A 15,249-nucleotide genomic window follows, 5' to 3' on the forward strand; every position below is an offset into this window, starting at 1 on the left:
AAGAAAATCTGGTGTAAAAAATAAAGTACTGCAACTTTCCACCATTTGGGTAACATTACTTCACTGACTGCTTCTCTATTTTTCAATAAAAATAAATGGACTTAAATGAGTAAAATCATTAAGATCTAGATTCAAGTTTTGGTCTTTTCTTCTTTTTTTTTTTTTTTTTGTGACTGTAGGCTCCGCTGCTTGATAAACATGGGTTTGGCTTAACATAGAGACGAGTTGGATGAACAGCCCAGTCTGAGCCGAGTTCTTATTCCACCTAATGCCCATATCCAGGAGCTATTAAGGTTTGTGTTTTCACTTGGGTCCCATTGTGATTCTGCAACATCAACAACTGGGTCAGCGTTCTGCGGAAGGAGAGGACACGGCTTCTGCCAAGGAACCTACTTTAAATTGCTAGAAAAGATGACGCTCTGAAGACAAGATCGTGGTGTTAAAACCTCCTTCCAAACAGACACGTTAATTCACCGACGTAACCTCAACAGGAGGATGAAAAGTGCTTGATAGTTCACGGCTCTGCTGCTCTGTGCTCTCCAGCCTTGATTGCCACAGAATACAAACCAGCGGTGAGCTTTTCTCTTTCAGCTTGAGGAAGACTTGGCTCTAGTAAAACTGAGGGTGCTGAATATTCGTTTGTTTCTATGACTACATCTTTTCAAGCCTCTCTGTAGAAATCAGAACTGGCAAAGTGGAACTGTAATCATACCTTTTATTAGGGGTAATTAGCATATCTTGCATAATTATTTGAACAGCACTTAGAAAGGGAGAGAAATTGTACGTGCCAGAGTGACGGAGCCTGCAGCTCTGACAGTGTGGAGACAGTGATTTGGGGCTGGACAGAATTTACCCTTCAGCACTGGATGAATGTTTTACCTTAGAATATTGCTCTTGGTGGATTTGTTTTTTTTTTTTCCCAGAGTGGGAATGTTACGTTATACTTGAGCTGGATGTGAATCACAGTTTTGTAAGCCATTCTCAGATAAGCTCTTCATGCAAGTTAGTACACACTTACCCTCTTGCATAACACCCAGTGAAGTAATCAGCCTAAATTTCTTGCAAGACAGGCATTATTATCTTCTTTTAAATAGTTGGGAGGATCACTAAGGCAACAGTAATAGAGGGTCATGGGAGTACCTAGATAAATAGACGATAAAAGCTTTGCCTTTCATATGTAAAAAGAACACGAACATGCATATGGCAGAATTTCATAATATAATATGTATAACAAATTGCACATTATTAGAAAATAACCCTTCCTAGTGAAGATAAGAGAGTGAAACAAATGACAGAGAGAACAGAAGACATATGTACACACCCCTACTTAAGCGCTGTTTTTATTGCTCCTCTCCAAAATGAACTACCTAAAAGACCTTTTGCAAGCAGAAGCATATCCAAAGGTAGGATCAATTGTGAGAGCTCTCCGGCCTTTCACAATACCTGACCATCAGCCTCTGTGTTTCTCTAGTCTTGTAAGTTTAGTGGTTCTTTTCCAGAGTGCATTGCCTCTTACTCCTGATCAACTCCTTTCTCACTGTCTCAGTTATAAGAGACCTGAAGCAATCGAACAAACCTCCCCAGCTTACCTTCCAAAGACGCTGCCCAAGAGGAAGAGGAGTACCAACGGCTGAGCGTACTGCTGGAGGCTGCTTTGATGCGGAACAGCCAGATGGGAGATGCTGTTGCAGAGACAGGCAGATGAAAATGATCCCATTTTCACAACGTCTCTGCTAGTGGAGTTCTAATACAAGAGAGGGTCAGGTGTGAAGGTCATATTACTGGAGGAATAGCCAATCCAGTTTAATACCTGCAGTCCCTAAGAAGATTAAATAGTATTGTATAGATTTGAGTCTATCTCTGAAGCCAATATCTTTGTCTGCTACTACAGGTTATTCTCGGTATGAGGGCATGGGATTATCTTCATTACACCCTTCCAGATGAAAGCACCAGCTGAGACACGTATCATTCTCACGGCAGCTGTGGAAGAGAGCGGCGGAGGCAACTCACGCTGGAGCAGTGGTCACTGAAACAAGACAACTCGCACGTAGCTGTGTTTCGAGGCACCTCGTACTGCTGACAAGCCAGATGAGCGGCTCTGCTGGCCCTTGCCATGATATGAGACTACTTTGCATTGCCAGAGGGAGATTTAAAACTCGCTGTCTCCTGGAAAAAAAACCCTCGGCTCTGGCTCTGCGCTGGGGGAGGCAGAGGGAGGGATGCTCAGGGCCCAGTCCCTGGCTGGCCCAGCAGCCCAGGGTGCCCTCAGGAGCTGGCGCTGGCACGGGGCAGTTCCACCGTGGAAAAAATAACCACCTTCCTGGTCAAAGATTTCACGGTCCTATAAATCCACTCACCGGGGAAGTAGAAATGATGATTCGATAATTTTAAAGCCAACTGTTGTCTGAATGGGCAGCTTTGCAGGGGTACACCCCAGATTTGCAATGGCGTTTATTGAACCCCCCTATCCCTGCTCCCCCGTGCACACAGCTGGGACAAGGAGCCCCACCAGCTAGTTGGGATGCTTTTCCAGATACTCTTCTCCACATAAAGCAGTCTTTTTATTGTGGCAGTACTTTTCCACAATACTGGCATCTAACTGAACTGCTTTCCCTCATGTATGCAGTATTACACACTTATCCTGCTTTTACGGCTGAAAATGCCGTTTCTCCCACTGCTCCATGGGCCGGTCCTGTGTGGAGAGCCCACCGGGGGCTGTGTGGAATGGAGCTCGGGGCTGGGTAGAGAGCCCGCCCGGCCCCTTCCCGCCCACTGGGGGCTGTGTGGAGCGGTGCCCGGGGCTGTGTGGAGAGCCCACTCGGCCCTGCGTGGAGCGGTGCCAGGGGCTGTGTGGAGAGCCCGCCCGGCCCCTTCCCGCCCGGGGCTGTGTGGAGAGCCCGCCCGGCCCCTTCCCGCCCGAGTCTCTGTGGAGAGCCCACCCGGGGCTGTGTGGATAGCTCGCCTGGCCCCTTCCCGCCCGGGGCTGTGTGGAGAGCCCGCCCGGCCCCTTCCCGCCCACTGGGGGCTATGTGGAGAGCCCGCCCGGCCCCTTCCCGCCCGGGGCTGTGTGGAGAGCCCGCCCGGACCCTTCCCGCCCCAGCCGCGGCGTTCCGGGGGGGACGCTTTCCGCGACGGACCCATGGCGGCACGGCAGGCCGGGGGTGAGCCACACCGTTTCTCTTCCCCCTCTCGCCTTGCTCCTCTCTCAGCCCCTCGGAACACCCTGGGCTGGCCCCGGGGGCCATCTCTCAGGCACCGCCGAGGAGGAAGGGTTGGAAGGGGGGGAGGGGGGCCGGCTCCCTGCTGGGGGTTCCCGGGCCTCTCCTCGGCTCTCGGGGTGCCCCGGCTACTCCCTTTCCCCCGTCGAGGCTCAGCCCTGGCCGCGCTCGCCGTTTCCAGGCCGTTGCAGCCGGTTGGAGATGCTGCGTGTGGTTCGGAAGCAGAGCTGTTGACTTAATCTGCACTAAATCCCGCTTTTTTAAGGGTAATTGTCACTTGACCCGTTGCACAGTGGGGTCAGTGTGAGAGGGGGAGATGCGTCGCCTCGTAACCGCGGCTTCAGTAATCATGTGTGGCCTGTTTCTTCCCCCTCCATGCAGCAGATCACTGTTCTCCGTGGCGGTAGCAGAGAGGAGCAGCTCATCATGCCGACGGTGGTGGTGATGGACGTGTCGCTCTCCATGACACGGCCGGTGTCGGTGGAGGGCTCGGAGGAGTACCAGCGGAAACACCTGGCTGTCCATGGCCTGACCATGCTCTTCGAGCACATGGCCACCAACTACAAGCTGGAGTTCACGGCCTTGGTGGTGTTTTCCTCGCTCTGGGAGCTGATGGTGCCCTTTACGAGAGATTACAACACGCTGCAGGTAGGGTGGTCGAAACACAAAAGCAGAAAGCTGTCAACATTAAAAAAAATCCAAAAAACACCAAAGCCCCACACGTGTTTCCAAATCATGGTGACATTGTGTGATTTCATATCATCGTGTGCACGCTGTCTTGCGTTGAGTGTTTTATCCTTATTTTAAGGATAGGTGAAATGAATGCATTTGAAAAGTTTTGCTGCTTCACAAATGTTACTTTGCAGATGACCTCTGGAGCGTGGTTAACTAAGTTAAAAGTGGGGCTGGGAGAAAGGGCTGCCTGATGAAGCTCTTGAAAATGCCAGTGGTTCTGTGACATTCACGTTTTTCTCTGTAGTTGTTGATTTGCTCTTGATGAATGATGCAGCAGAAAGGACCGTTTAGGAAGGTTTTGAGTCAAGTGATTTGGTAGAGAGAAGGTGCTTTTAAGAGTATGTAGCAGTTGAAGCAGGGCAAGAATGAGACTAAATGATTTTAGGCCTCGCAGATGTGATGGGAAGTGGGGAGAAAATGGAAAGGAGAAAGTCCAAGAAGGAAAATTCGTATGAGTGCAGTAAGGCACTGAAAGTCTCTGAAGCCAGTAAAAATTGTACATGTGTATCTGGTTATCATATGTAATATCAAAAAGGAATGATACATCACTGCCACAAGGCACCATGTTCCAGGTTTGTCAGGTGTGGCACATACAGACTTTAAAATATATTCTCTGTTATGTTTGCATTTTAGCAGATGAATTCTCTTTGCAGAGAGAATTTGTCAGAGTGCATTCTCTTTGCTTTATTTTCCACTCCCTGAGAGTTCATTTGAGGAATTTCTGAAAGCCAAGAACTCAGCTAAGCTCCTCTGGCACGGTAGTTTTACAGCTGCACCCTTCTTACGATCCTGTGTTTAAGTTTGACATTTTCATTTTAAGGAGAAAAGCGGGTTTATGCTTATAGAAACAAGATGTGGATATGAGTTTTAGATTCTGTTACTCTCTCTACCAAAGAGTTTTTGTGAGACAAGCTCCTTATGGCCTACTTTCTGAACCTCTTAGGAAATTAAAGTTGCTCTGATACCTGGGCAGATTTTCTAAGCTAAATGTTTCATGGTAGACATTGCTTCAAATTTTGACTTTACTGTTTCTTTGAGGCATGCAAAGGATTTTTTTTTTTTTTCTCCCAAAGAGCTGTGTTTATAATATTATAGTTCCTTCAAAGTCAGCTGTCGTTGTCTCATGACAACGATGTTCACTATTTCTTTCTTTCCCACAGAACTGTGAATAACTTTTCTATGTTTCCTGATAGCGCTGTTTCACCCAGCAACAACAGTGATGTTTGTCTTTACAGGAAGCCCTGAGTAACATGGATGATTATGACAAAACCTGTCTGGAGTCAGCGCTGCTGGGGGTTTGCAATATTGTCCAGCAGGAATGGGGTGCAGCAATTCCTTGCCAGGTACAACTGATTTCACTGTTCTTAGAATCTAGGTGTTTACTTAGTACTCCCTGTAAGTTGCAGATGGAAATGTAATTTGGAAACTTTGAATACTCTCAGGCATGCTGGTGCTACAGGGAGACAAAAAATCAGTATTTTGGATATATCTGGAATATGAACAGGTGATATTTATTAAAATATTCAGCAGCAAAAAGCTAGACTGCTTCCTGTCCGATGTGTTACTGTGGTGGAGTGGATTATAAAATCTGGCCCAAGAGTACCATTTTAGATGCTTGGTATTTGATCTGAATGCAGTCTTCTGTCCCAGGAGCCTCACTCAGTTTGGAAAGGGTATAGTCACACATACAGTAGCCTTTCTCCTCCGGTACCTGGTGGTTTCCAAGGCTTGTAACAGTTCCAGGTCTCAAGCAACAGCATGGGACTACTGCTGAGTCTGTTTTCATCTGTCTTCTTTCCCTAATGAGTCATTTGACATGTGTCTGCTCACGAACTCCATGCAGACCTTGCAGCTCGCAGCCTTCTGAATTTGCTGCCTCTTATGGCAAAATCTGCTTTTAGCATTCAGTTTCCTCAGACCCTTAAGAGCCTGTTGCTCTGGGTTAGGATTTAAGTTCAGTAATTTTGCAGCTCAGTGACCTAGGAAGATGTCTCAAGCAGTATTCCTTAAGGAGAAAAAAGATAGAGGTTTATTGTGTAGGAAATGCTTCATAATCTAACAAGGATAAAAGGCACCTTGAAAAAGCAGACATTCAGAGCAAAGAACTATAAAGATGTAAAAACCAAGCATAGATTAGACCTCAACAATTTGGTCTCTCACTTGTGTCACGGCTCATTTTACTGGAACTTCAGGTGATGGGTGATGAAAGGCAGTGGGGAATGTACTGTGCAGGGTCTTGAAATAGGGAAAAACACTACGGGTGACCAACAGTTCAGGTGGTAACTGAAGAGACTGCAAAAGAGAGAGACTGAGGATGAAGAGAGAATACAAATCTGGATGTAGCAGGTATACATTGATTTCAATTGGATTTGATTTTCCTTACCTCTCAACCAAGAATAACGCTTGCTGTTGCTGTGCAGTGTTGAAGGAGCAGCTGTTTTACTACCCTGGAAATGACTGGGAGTCAGCTGAGTGTAAATAGTTCCATTATTCAGCGTAACCTATTAGTGCAGGTTTCTACAAGGACTGACTTTGGACATGCAACCGAATGGAAAAATGCATATTTTTGCTTTAACAGTTCTGCTGCAAAATACTGCAGCTGTGTTTCTTTGCAAAGAATTAAGGTAATTAATACTACATTCTGTACGGCTTCTGTGGCTTGTAGTGGAAGTTGGGTTGCCCTCCAGATTCTGCAGAAGAAATGGGCTTTATCTTCCATCTGAAAAAAAAACTGAAGTTCTTGAGTCCATCAGCAGTAGGCTGCTTTTTTTGGCTGTATAGTCACTGTTCTTGTAGTGTACACTTAAAAGTGGCCACGTTTATGCCCAGCATGCTGTGTTTCTGGCTATGAAATTTATATTTTAGTGCAATAAATATATATTTATTTTATATTTATATTTAGTGCCTAATTACAACAAAATTTGTATTTACCTTGCACATAGTTTAAATTGCAATGGTTAAATCTTCCGTTTCTCATTTGTGTACCTGTTGCTGGATTCTTTCCCCAGCTTGGTGGAGGAAATGCTCGTGTGAGCAGGGCTTTTCGGTATAGAAGTGCATGCTGCTGGGAAGACTGTTGAAATGTGTCGGCGTGTAGTTGCCCTCTGCAGACAGAAACGTGTCTTTATGTGGAAATGCGAATTACCCTCTGTCATTCCAGGTTGTTCTTGTCACCGATGGCTGCCTGGGGATCGGCAGAGGCTCCCTGCGGCACTCACTCGCTACTCACAACCAGCGAAGTGAAAGCAACCGCTTTCCACTGCCTTTCCCGTTCCCATCCAAGTTGTATGTCATGTGCATGGCAAATCTCGAAGAGGTGATGTCTTTAACACATACCTTCTTCTTTGTTGCATTGGATAATTATTGGTCTTCTCTGAACTAATGATCAGGTCAGCACAAAACACACTTTGATGTTCTTGTGCTTAAAGTTTAGTTGACATTCCAGTACTTTGTGTTAGCTCTTTGGTGAAATATAACTGTAACTGTAGTATCTTTTTTAAAAGTTTATTATTGCACTACTATTATCTACTGCTATTGCATTATTATCATAATCTTTATAAATCACGTCAGTTTCTCTCTAGGGAATATTATGCAATTTTTATTTCTCTGTTTGTATTATTGCCTTTACTGCATTAATTACATTGAATGCTTTTGTGGGCTTTTCTTAGTCTACAATTAAATTCTGGAATAAATGACTTCTATTGCAAAGATGCTCAACACTTAAAACAAGAGTAGCTTTATGTAGAAATGTCAGTGAGCAAAATTCTCCAAGCTGGTGTTCAAACCAGCTTCCTTGTTTTGAAGGAAAGGTGACTGTTTTCTTTCTCTTCAGGTACCTTTAAAAATCTCAAAACCAGCTTTAAAAATCTTCACCAGAGTTAGGATTCTGTTGAATAAAAAACATTTAAAAAGAAGCCTGTATAGACTAAAGTTCCTTAGATTGGATTTTATTAATAGACTTGCTTTTAACTTGACACCTGTATTCTTCTGTCCATCACAGAAGGATTTTCTACTTAGGCATGCAACAGATATTTCACTTCAAGGTCTCTATCAAGGATGATCCTCTTGATTAAGCTGAGGGATTGAAGCATTGTTTACACATCAGAATAACTGGGAAAACGTTTGGAATAAATCTTCTGTTACTGATAAGTTTAGGTGCTTTCACAAGCATTCTCTAAGAAGGTCTCAGAAAGAATTATATCTGCCTTCCCTCCTAAAAATTTTATTATCCTGAAGGAGCTGGAAACAGCATTACCAATGGAATGTTACACTAGTTAGGGCATTCCTGTACTCTGGAAGACTGAGAGCTTCTGGGATTTTTGGTTGCTTGAACCTGCTTTCAAAGCAGAACTTAACATGATAAAGCAACGTATTGGGAGTTGGATGCGTTAATCCTTATGGGTCCCTTCCAACTTGAGATCTTCTATGATTATTTGTTACTAGGCCAAATGCTGCATCTGGTCTAACATAAATGCAACGTAAGGAGTACATTGCCCAGGAGACCAAGAATGTTGGTTTATTCAGAAAGGGGTGAGACAACAAAAAATCATGGTAGCATCCTAACAAATGCTTTTTGCTGTGTTGTGTATATTTTCTGGTTAATAAAAAGAGAGTAAAACGAAAACTTAATAAAACCATTTCACTTTATATTTTTTACAGCTTCAAAGCACAGATTCCTTAGACTGTCTGGAACGGCTCATAGATTTAAACAATGGGGAAGGGCAAATTTTCACCATTGATGGACCCCTTTGCCTGAAGAACGTACAGTCTATGTTTGGGTTAGTAGACTTGTAGATAATGTGCCTTTATGAAGGTTTCCAGTTAGTATCTGTAAAAGAAAACAAATATAACAGGAAACCTGATGATATGGGGTGTTCTAATTAACCTTTTTTTCTTTTAGTTTATGTCTTGTTAAGTGTATTTTCAGTTCACTGGTTAAGGTCAATATTTGTTTTAATCATTCTGTAACAAACCATAGTGTCTGTTTATGATTGGCAGATAGAAGATACTGTTTCCACAGTTATTGTTAGTTGGCCATCAGTGTGATAATATGCTGCTTTGTTTTGTAATTTAGCAATGCTGGAACTATTGAGTTAACTGTAGTTAAAAAAAAAAAAAGTTTTGGGACCTAAGTTAATGTACTGAAATACATTAGAGAAATACATAGAGAAATACATTAGAGAAATACATAGAGAATATATTTTCATTTGATACGTATTATGTTTTCCTTAATAATTACTGATTGTGTTCTAGAAAGCTAATAGACCTGGCTTATACACCATTCCACGCTGTTCTCAAGTGTGGCCACTTAACATCTGATGTGCAAGTATTTCCCAGACCAGAACCTTTCATAATAGATGAGGAAATAGACCCCATCCCTAAAGCAATTAATACAGGTAACAAATCTTTGATTGCTTTTTGACTTAAATCCATTTGATTTCTACCTTTTCACTACCACCTCTTATCCTGTATAGTTACTGTTTCATCCACTTTCTCCCTGCAAGGATCAATTGCAGACTGTGTAATTTTTTGGTGTATGTGGCACCAGGGGACAAGAACATCATCTTGTTCCAGCCGTGTGTACCTCGTAAGAGGTCTGGAGTCGGGTAGAGGCACTTTCAAAGCTCAGGATGCCTATTTCTAGGGGCAAGGACTGTGGAAGACAGCCACGGGCTGCTTTCCAAGGATACCCTCATTAGCTTCAAGGAGGACAGGAGAGGTGTATTGCAGAAGTGGCTGCATTTTGTGTTAGAGTTGCCTTTATCAGAAAGACCCTGCATTATCAGTTGAGACAAATTAGCATCTTTCTGAAGGTTTCTTCAAGGAATCCACTAGGAGTGGAGTCAAGAAGAATTGGTGAGGCAGCACGAGCAAAGGTTGAGATTTATGAAATCTCTGTCTTTATAGTTTGTCTGTCATCCTGGCACTTCTTACCAATACTAAGTTCGTTTTAAAAACAACTGTGCAAAGAAAACCTTTCCTAGCCTTCCCATGCTATTTGTGACTGCAAAGAGAGCGACTTGGTTAGATCATGTGCCCAGATGTCCTTTTGGATACTTTCTGTTGCATGAGTTTCTAACTCTACTGGCAATTTCATTTCCTGCATCTGGCCTGGAGACTTCCTTTTTTTACTGTGTTCATCAACAAAATGTGCACAGCTTGCATGTGAATAAGGACACAATAGTGGTGAAATTTGGCAAGGGAGTGAACTGCAGCCTATAAATTACTGCCACCAAAATTGCCTTGATTTGTGTGGGTTTTTTTTAAATCTGCGAGACAAAAACCATTTCCCATTTGGGGTGTGACCACTTCTTATTTGTAGGTGCATACTATTTAAATAGGAATGAGTGTATCTGTACCAAAACAGGAAAGTGTAAGAAAAAGAGCATGCGGTGTGTCTTGAGGAGGGAGGCTTTGTTTTGCATTCAGTCTTAGAGTTCCTCGTATCATTCCAAAGATGGGACTTTGGCCTGAAGGAAATTTTGTTCTATGTGCATTAAAATGCAGCGTATGGTTTGCTCATCCCCTGAAAAATCTATTGAATTGCCTTTGAGCTGTCGAGGGGAAGACTCCACTCCCCAGTTCCAGCTGCAGTACAGGTTGGAAACGCGGTGAATTTCTAAGTGTGCCTCTCTGTATGAAACGGAGCTGGATTTAAACTTCCAGAGGACATATAAAACTCAAGAACCACAACTCAAGTCTCCCCAGTCCTGAGAACGTGCCCCACTGGGGCTAACCCTGCCAGAGAGTTGATGGGAATTCCTGCAGGTTCTGTGATGCCAGTTTGAAGCGAGTAGCTTTGGTTTAGTCCTTTGTTTTCTCTCCTTTTGAATGTATAAAACGGCAGTGGTTTGTGTTCAGTATAAAAAACGATGTGCACAGTCCTGTATTTGTCTAGCAACACGGTTCATGGACAGCAGTATGTGTGTGGTAGAAGTTAAAAGTTTATGTTCTCACCTTAAAGTGTTGTGGTATTACATATAAATGCTTGTATCTTATTAACACCTGGACACCCCACTCAAGGCTGGGGCTCTCTTGTGCTGCCTCTAGTCACTGCTTCAGAAGACTTAGTGGTGTAAGAAGTAGTAACGTTAAATTGAATGCATTTCAGCTATTTCCAAATCTGACTTAAACCTGTTGTCTTCCCACAGACCTAGAAATTGTTGGTTTTGTAGATATAGCTGACATTTCTAGCCCTCCTGTCTTGTCCAGACACTTGGTACTGCCCATTGCACTGAACAGAGGTAAGCAAGTTTTGTTTCTTTCAGCAAAAACTGCTTTTAACTTCCCTTGTAATGTCTGTGGTGGTTTAGACTAGAAGCACAGGTCTTATGCTTTATCAAAATGCCAGATGTCTTTAAAGACATGTTTGTGTGTTTACATTAAAATTAAAACCTTGAACACAAGCTCTTTCTTTTTTTAAATACTATGTTCTTCAGAAAGTTAATAGAGGGAACAGTGTCCTCATATTGTCATTATTAATAGACATGCTAAACTTCAAGCTAGAAATAGTTATGGGCCATGAAATATTCAAGATGAATATCTAATGCCAGCATCTAATTGGTTCTTGAGATGATTTGTTGTTGTGAAAAATCTGATCTTAATGACAATCGATTGCTCAATTGTACTGGAGCATTAATTGCACCTCATTGGGGCTAAGTATATATGTATCTATACAAATGACTGGGGTAGGCTTTGAGGATGGTTAAGGACGTTACTGACTTGCAGCTATTTGTATGCATCAGTGTGCATTTAGAAGTTCCCCTTTCCTTTTATCATGGCTTTGGAGTGCAGCAAAGAGAAAGTTGAGATTTCTCTTGGTAAAGAAGAATGGAAGCTCCAGATATGCTTTCATCTCTGTATTAACACTTTTAGCCTGCCAGGCCTTTCACCTTAGAAGATATTAACAGTTAAATCACAGCTGTATTCCAGCTACTGAAACATACTAAGTTTCTTCTAATGACCACAAATTGCACAGGAGAGAGGAGGACTTGAAATTCAGGATACTTTTGGTTCAGAAGCAGCTGTGTATTCATTGCCAGACTCTTGGTGCCATTTCACTTCTAGTTTCTTGGAGGCCGAGGTTTTATTTGCAGGTTTTTTGGTAACTCTGTTTTGTGAGTAGGACGCAGTGGCATATTTATATATAAACATTATAATGCCACTTTGCCTAAACAGTTCGTTCAGCAGCTGTTTGTTCTACAGAGTTATTAATGGACTCTTGCATGGCAGAGGATACAGGGTGGCATCATGGAAATAGAACTAGGGTGTTTGAATTTATTCTTTGAATTTATTCTTATGTTGTCTCTTTGTTTGCATTCATTCTTCCTCAGAAGGTGATGAGGTGGGACCTGGGATCACAGATGACACCGAAGATGAGAATTCAGCTAATCAGATTGCTGGGAAAATCCCCAACTTCTGTGTTTTATTACATGGCAGCCTGAAAGTGGAAGGCATGGTGGCTGTCGTCCAGTTGGGGTATGGAGCTGGATGTCTGCCTGAAAAATCTCTTACTTTGCTCATTTATGCTTTATTTATAAATTATGCTTATTTATATCTGTATTCTGTACAGAACTCTGCACCGCTAGACAAAGCTGTGCTTTTTTAATCGTGGATATTTTTCTGCCAGTATAAATTACAAATAGTGAGCCTCCACACAGTGGGAGGGGGGTGAATTGTAGGCAAAGAGAGGTGGCAGGTTTTGAGCCTTCGGGATTTGCTCTTTTCCATAGGCCAGAGTGGTACGGAATGCTCTATTCACAAGCTGACAGCAAGAAGAAATCAAACCTCATGATGTCGCTTTTTGAACCTGGTCCTGAGCCCCTTCCGTGGCTGGGGAAGATGGCACAGCTTGGACCTATTTCAGGTACCGGGCACACTCATTTGAATAACTCTTACACATTCAGTGTTTTCTTGTGTGAATGACCTTGCCAAGTCTTAGTTGTTAAGTTCTTCTGATTTTCTTCCCCCCCGCCTAGATGCGAAAGAAAATCCTTATGGAGAGGATGACAATAAGAGCCCTTTCCCCTTGCAGCCCAAGAACAAGCGCAGTTACGCGCAGAATGTTACCGTATGGATTAAACCAAGTGGCCTCCAGGTAATGATGCAGGTTTTGCTTTACTTGGATGAGCAGTAGCCATCTGACCAGCAAAGCGGAGTCTGTCTGGGTCTTGTCCATTTAATGTAATTGCTTTATTGCTTTTCTTTCATTTTTATAAACTCGGCCTCTTCAAAATGTCATGATTAAAATGCAATCAGAAAGCATAGCTTGTTTAATGAAAGCTGTGTCTCCAGTGTAGCATCTGGCTTAGTTTATTGGATTTAGCATAATTACCATTTATGTTTCAGCCTTTGTGAGCTGCAGTCTTGTGAATAGTCAGCATAATTTAACAACGAACAGTTGAGGATTTTTTTCTGCAGCTTCCCCAGCAGTTGCTAACACTTTTTAATTTATTTATTTTTTTTCCTTTTGTGCAGACAGATGTACAGAAGATCTTGAGAAACGCAAGGAAACTCCCTGAAAAAACTCAAACCTTCTATAAAGTGAGTAACGTTTCAGGGCGGCCCAAGTTTGATCCATAGTGATAGCGGTGCATGTGACAGAGGACCACACTCTGTCTATGTCCATGGGATGTTCTGTGCGAGCTTGTAGGGCTCTGCAAAACATACATGGTTCTGTAAAGGAAACATCTTGTGTCCATTTTAGAGATTAGTTAAGGTGAGGCAAGGGGGTCTGGTGGCAGAGATGTGTCACGTTTCCAAGTGCCCCTTGTGATCCCTGCTACTTCCTTGACGAACTTCTTTGCAGATCTTATGCTGTTGTTCAGGCAGAAATAAACTGAGGGACCAGAGAGGAATAAAACACAGATGTCCTTCTGAGTCTGAGAGTGTCTCCTGCATTTTTTTCTACGACTGAAGCAGAGAAACACAACATTCTAGGCACATTTGGCCACATCGTAATAACCCATCATCTAGACTGTAGCTGGAGGTAACTGTAAGCTTAGTTTTGAAGCAGTTTATTGTTGTAGCCCATAGAGACTTCAGGACTGAATACCCTGCCTCAGTGCACATAAGCACTCGTCAGTTTATAGTGAAGAAAAACGAATATATACACGTTTTGCTGCATACTGTCGTTAAAAGCAGGAGTAAGTTGGAGGCTACCCCCAGCTGGGACACAGACAAAACAGGCAGGTACAATAGCTGAATGCACAGAAGGGAGAAGTAGAGATTTATAGGAAGGAAAAACCCAACTGTTTAGTTGTGCCGCTGCAATCCTCAGCCCTGAAGCATTTTTTTATCTGATGAGCCGTGGGCAGTTTCCAGCAGCTGTACTGGTCACTCAGGTTATTTTCCTTTAAGTGAATAAGCTTGCCATTAAAAAATAAATCCATGTTTTTATGTAAAGGCTTGCAGTGGTTTTTAAAAGAGTTTTTCCTTCTTTGCAGGAACTTAATCGTTTACGAAAGGCAGCTCTGGCCTTTGGCTTTTTGGATCTCTTGAAAGGGGTGGCAGACATGCTGGAGCGGGAGTGCACCCTGCTGCCGGACACGGCTCATCCCGACGCAGCCTTTCAGCTCACACACGCTGCTCAGCAGCTTAAAGTGGCAAGTACTGGAGCATCGGAATACGCTGCCTACGATCATAACATTGCTCCGCTGCAGACAGACTTTTCCAGTAGCAGCACTGAAAGGATGTGAAGTCTCCATTTTGGGAACTTCTCTAGATTTAAGACTCAAGTGGTTCAAATTTTCTTGTCTTGTTTACTTTCTAGGGCCTGTTTAATTAACGTTTGGAGAACTTCCTATCAAAACAGGGTCCCTTACCTCTATCAGTGCTCTCTAAAAAAAACCACATAGCTAGTTTGAGGTGGTTTTAGTCAGACCTGGAAACTGGGGAAAGTGTCCCAAAGTCAATTACCGTGTAAAGTTACTCAGCTCATGTGGGGAGAGAAAGAAAATGCCATCATAGGCAGCAGACTGCTCATGGCTTTTGGCCTCCCTAAAATGTGGTTACTACATAACTGAACTCCATGGTATCCTAAAAGGCAGCTACTTTATACACCAACTTGATTAGTCCAAAGAAAACACGTGTGAGATCAGATACACAGCTAATTTCAGGGTGTCGTCACTCATTTTACGTCCAACTTGAAATCCAGTCTCCACTGCCGTAATGAGGGTTATCACTTGCATTGCAATGCTTATGCTTGTGAAAGTAACTTAATCTTGCGAGACGAGTTTTTTATTTGTGTAATATTAATAAAGATTAAATCTTCATGAAGACTTAAGTTGGCCTTGTT

At 43.0% G+C, this 15,249-nt stretch overlaps 1 protein-coding gene across 3 annotated transcripts; it reads left to right on the forward strand.

The window, feature by feature from the left end:
- Positions 1 to 3,605: 3,605 nt before the first annotated feature.
- INTS14 (integrator complex subunit 14) lies at positions 3,606 to 15,228 on the forward strand. Of its 3 annotated transcripts, none has more exons than XM_074156140.1 (11): positions 3,606 to 3,866; positions 5,189 to 5,296; positions 7,114 to 7,269; positions 8,613 to 8,731; positions 9,207 to 9,349; positions 11,105 to 11,197; positions 12,287 to 12,431; positions 12,686 to 12,819; positions 12,932 to 13,050; positions 13,431 to 13,496; positions 14,399 to 15,228. In XM_074156140.1, the coding sequence occupies exons 1-11, from the start codon at positions 3,645 to 3,647 to the stop codon at positions 14,648 to 14,650; spliced, it is 1,557 nt and encodes a 518-aa protein (XP_074012241.1). In that variant the 5' UTR covers positions 3,606 to 3,644; the 3' UTR covers positions 14,651 to 15,228. The 3 variants fall into 3 exon arrangements, with proteins under 3 accessions (XP_074012241.1, XP_074012243.1, XP_074012242.1); XM_074156142.1 differs by having other exon boundaries at positions 3,645 to 3,723; positions 5,193 to 5,296; positions 12,290 to 12,431; XM_074156141.1 differs by lacking the exon at positions 5,189 to 5,296 and having other exon boundaries at positions 3,645 to 3,866.
- The last annotated feature ends 21 nt before the right edge of the window (positions 15,229 to 15,249 follow it).

This window comes from Numenius arquata, chromosome 11 (genome assembly GCF_964106895.1).
Source record: "Numenius arquata chromosome 11, bNumArq3.hap1.1, whole genome shotgun sequence".
NCBI lineage: Eukaryota > Metazoa > Chordata > Aves > Charadriiformes > Scolopacidae > Numenius > Numenius arquata.

What these genes read in the sequence shown, in the direction of transcription:
- INTS14 (XM_074156140.1), top strand. Translation starts at nt 3,645, where the DNA reads ATGCCGACGGTGGTGGTGATGGACGTGTCGCTCTCCATGACACGGCCG. An exon ending in GTGGCTGTCGTCCAGTTGGG is followed by an intron (nt 12,432 to 12,685) that starts GTATGGAGCTGG and finishes TCTTTTCCATAG; the next exon opens with GCCAGAGTGGTACGGAATGC. An exon ending in ACAGCTTGGACCTATTTCAG is followed by an intron (nt 12,820 to 12,931) that starts GTACCGGGCACA and finishes CCCCCCGCCTAG; the next exon opens with ATGCGAAAGAAAATCCTTAT.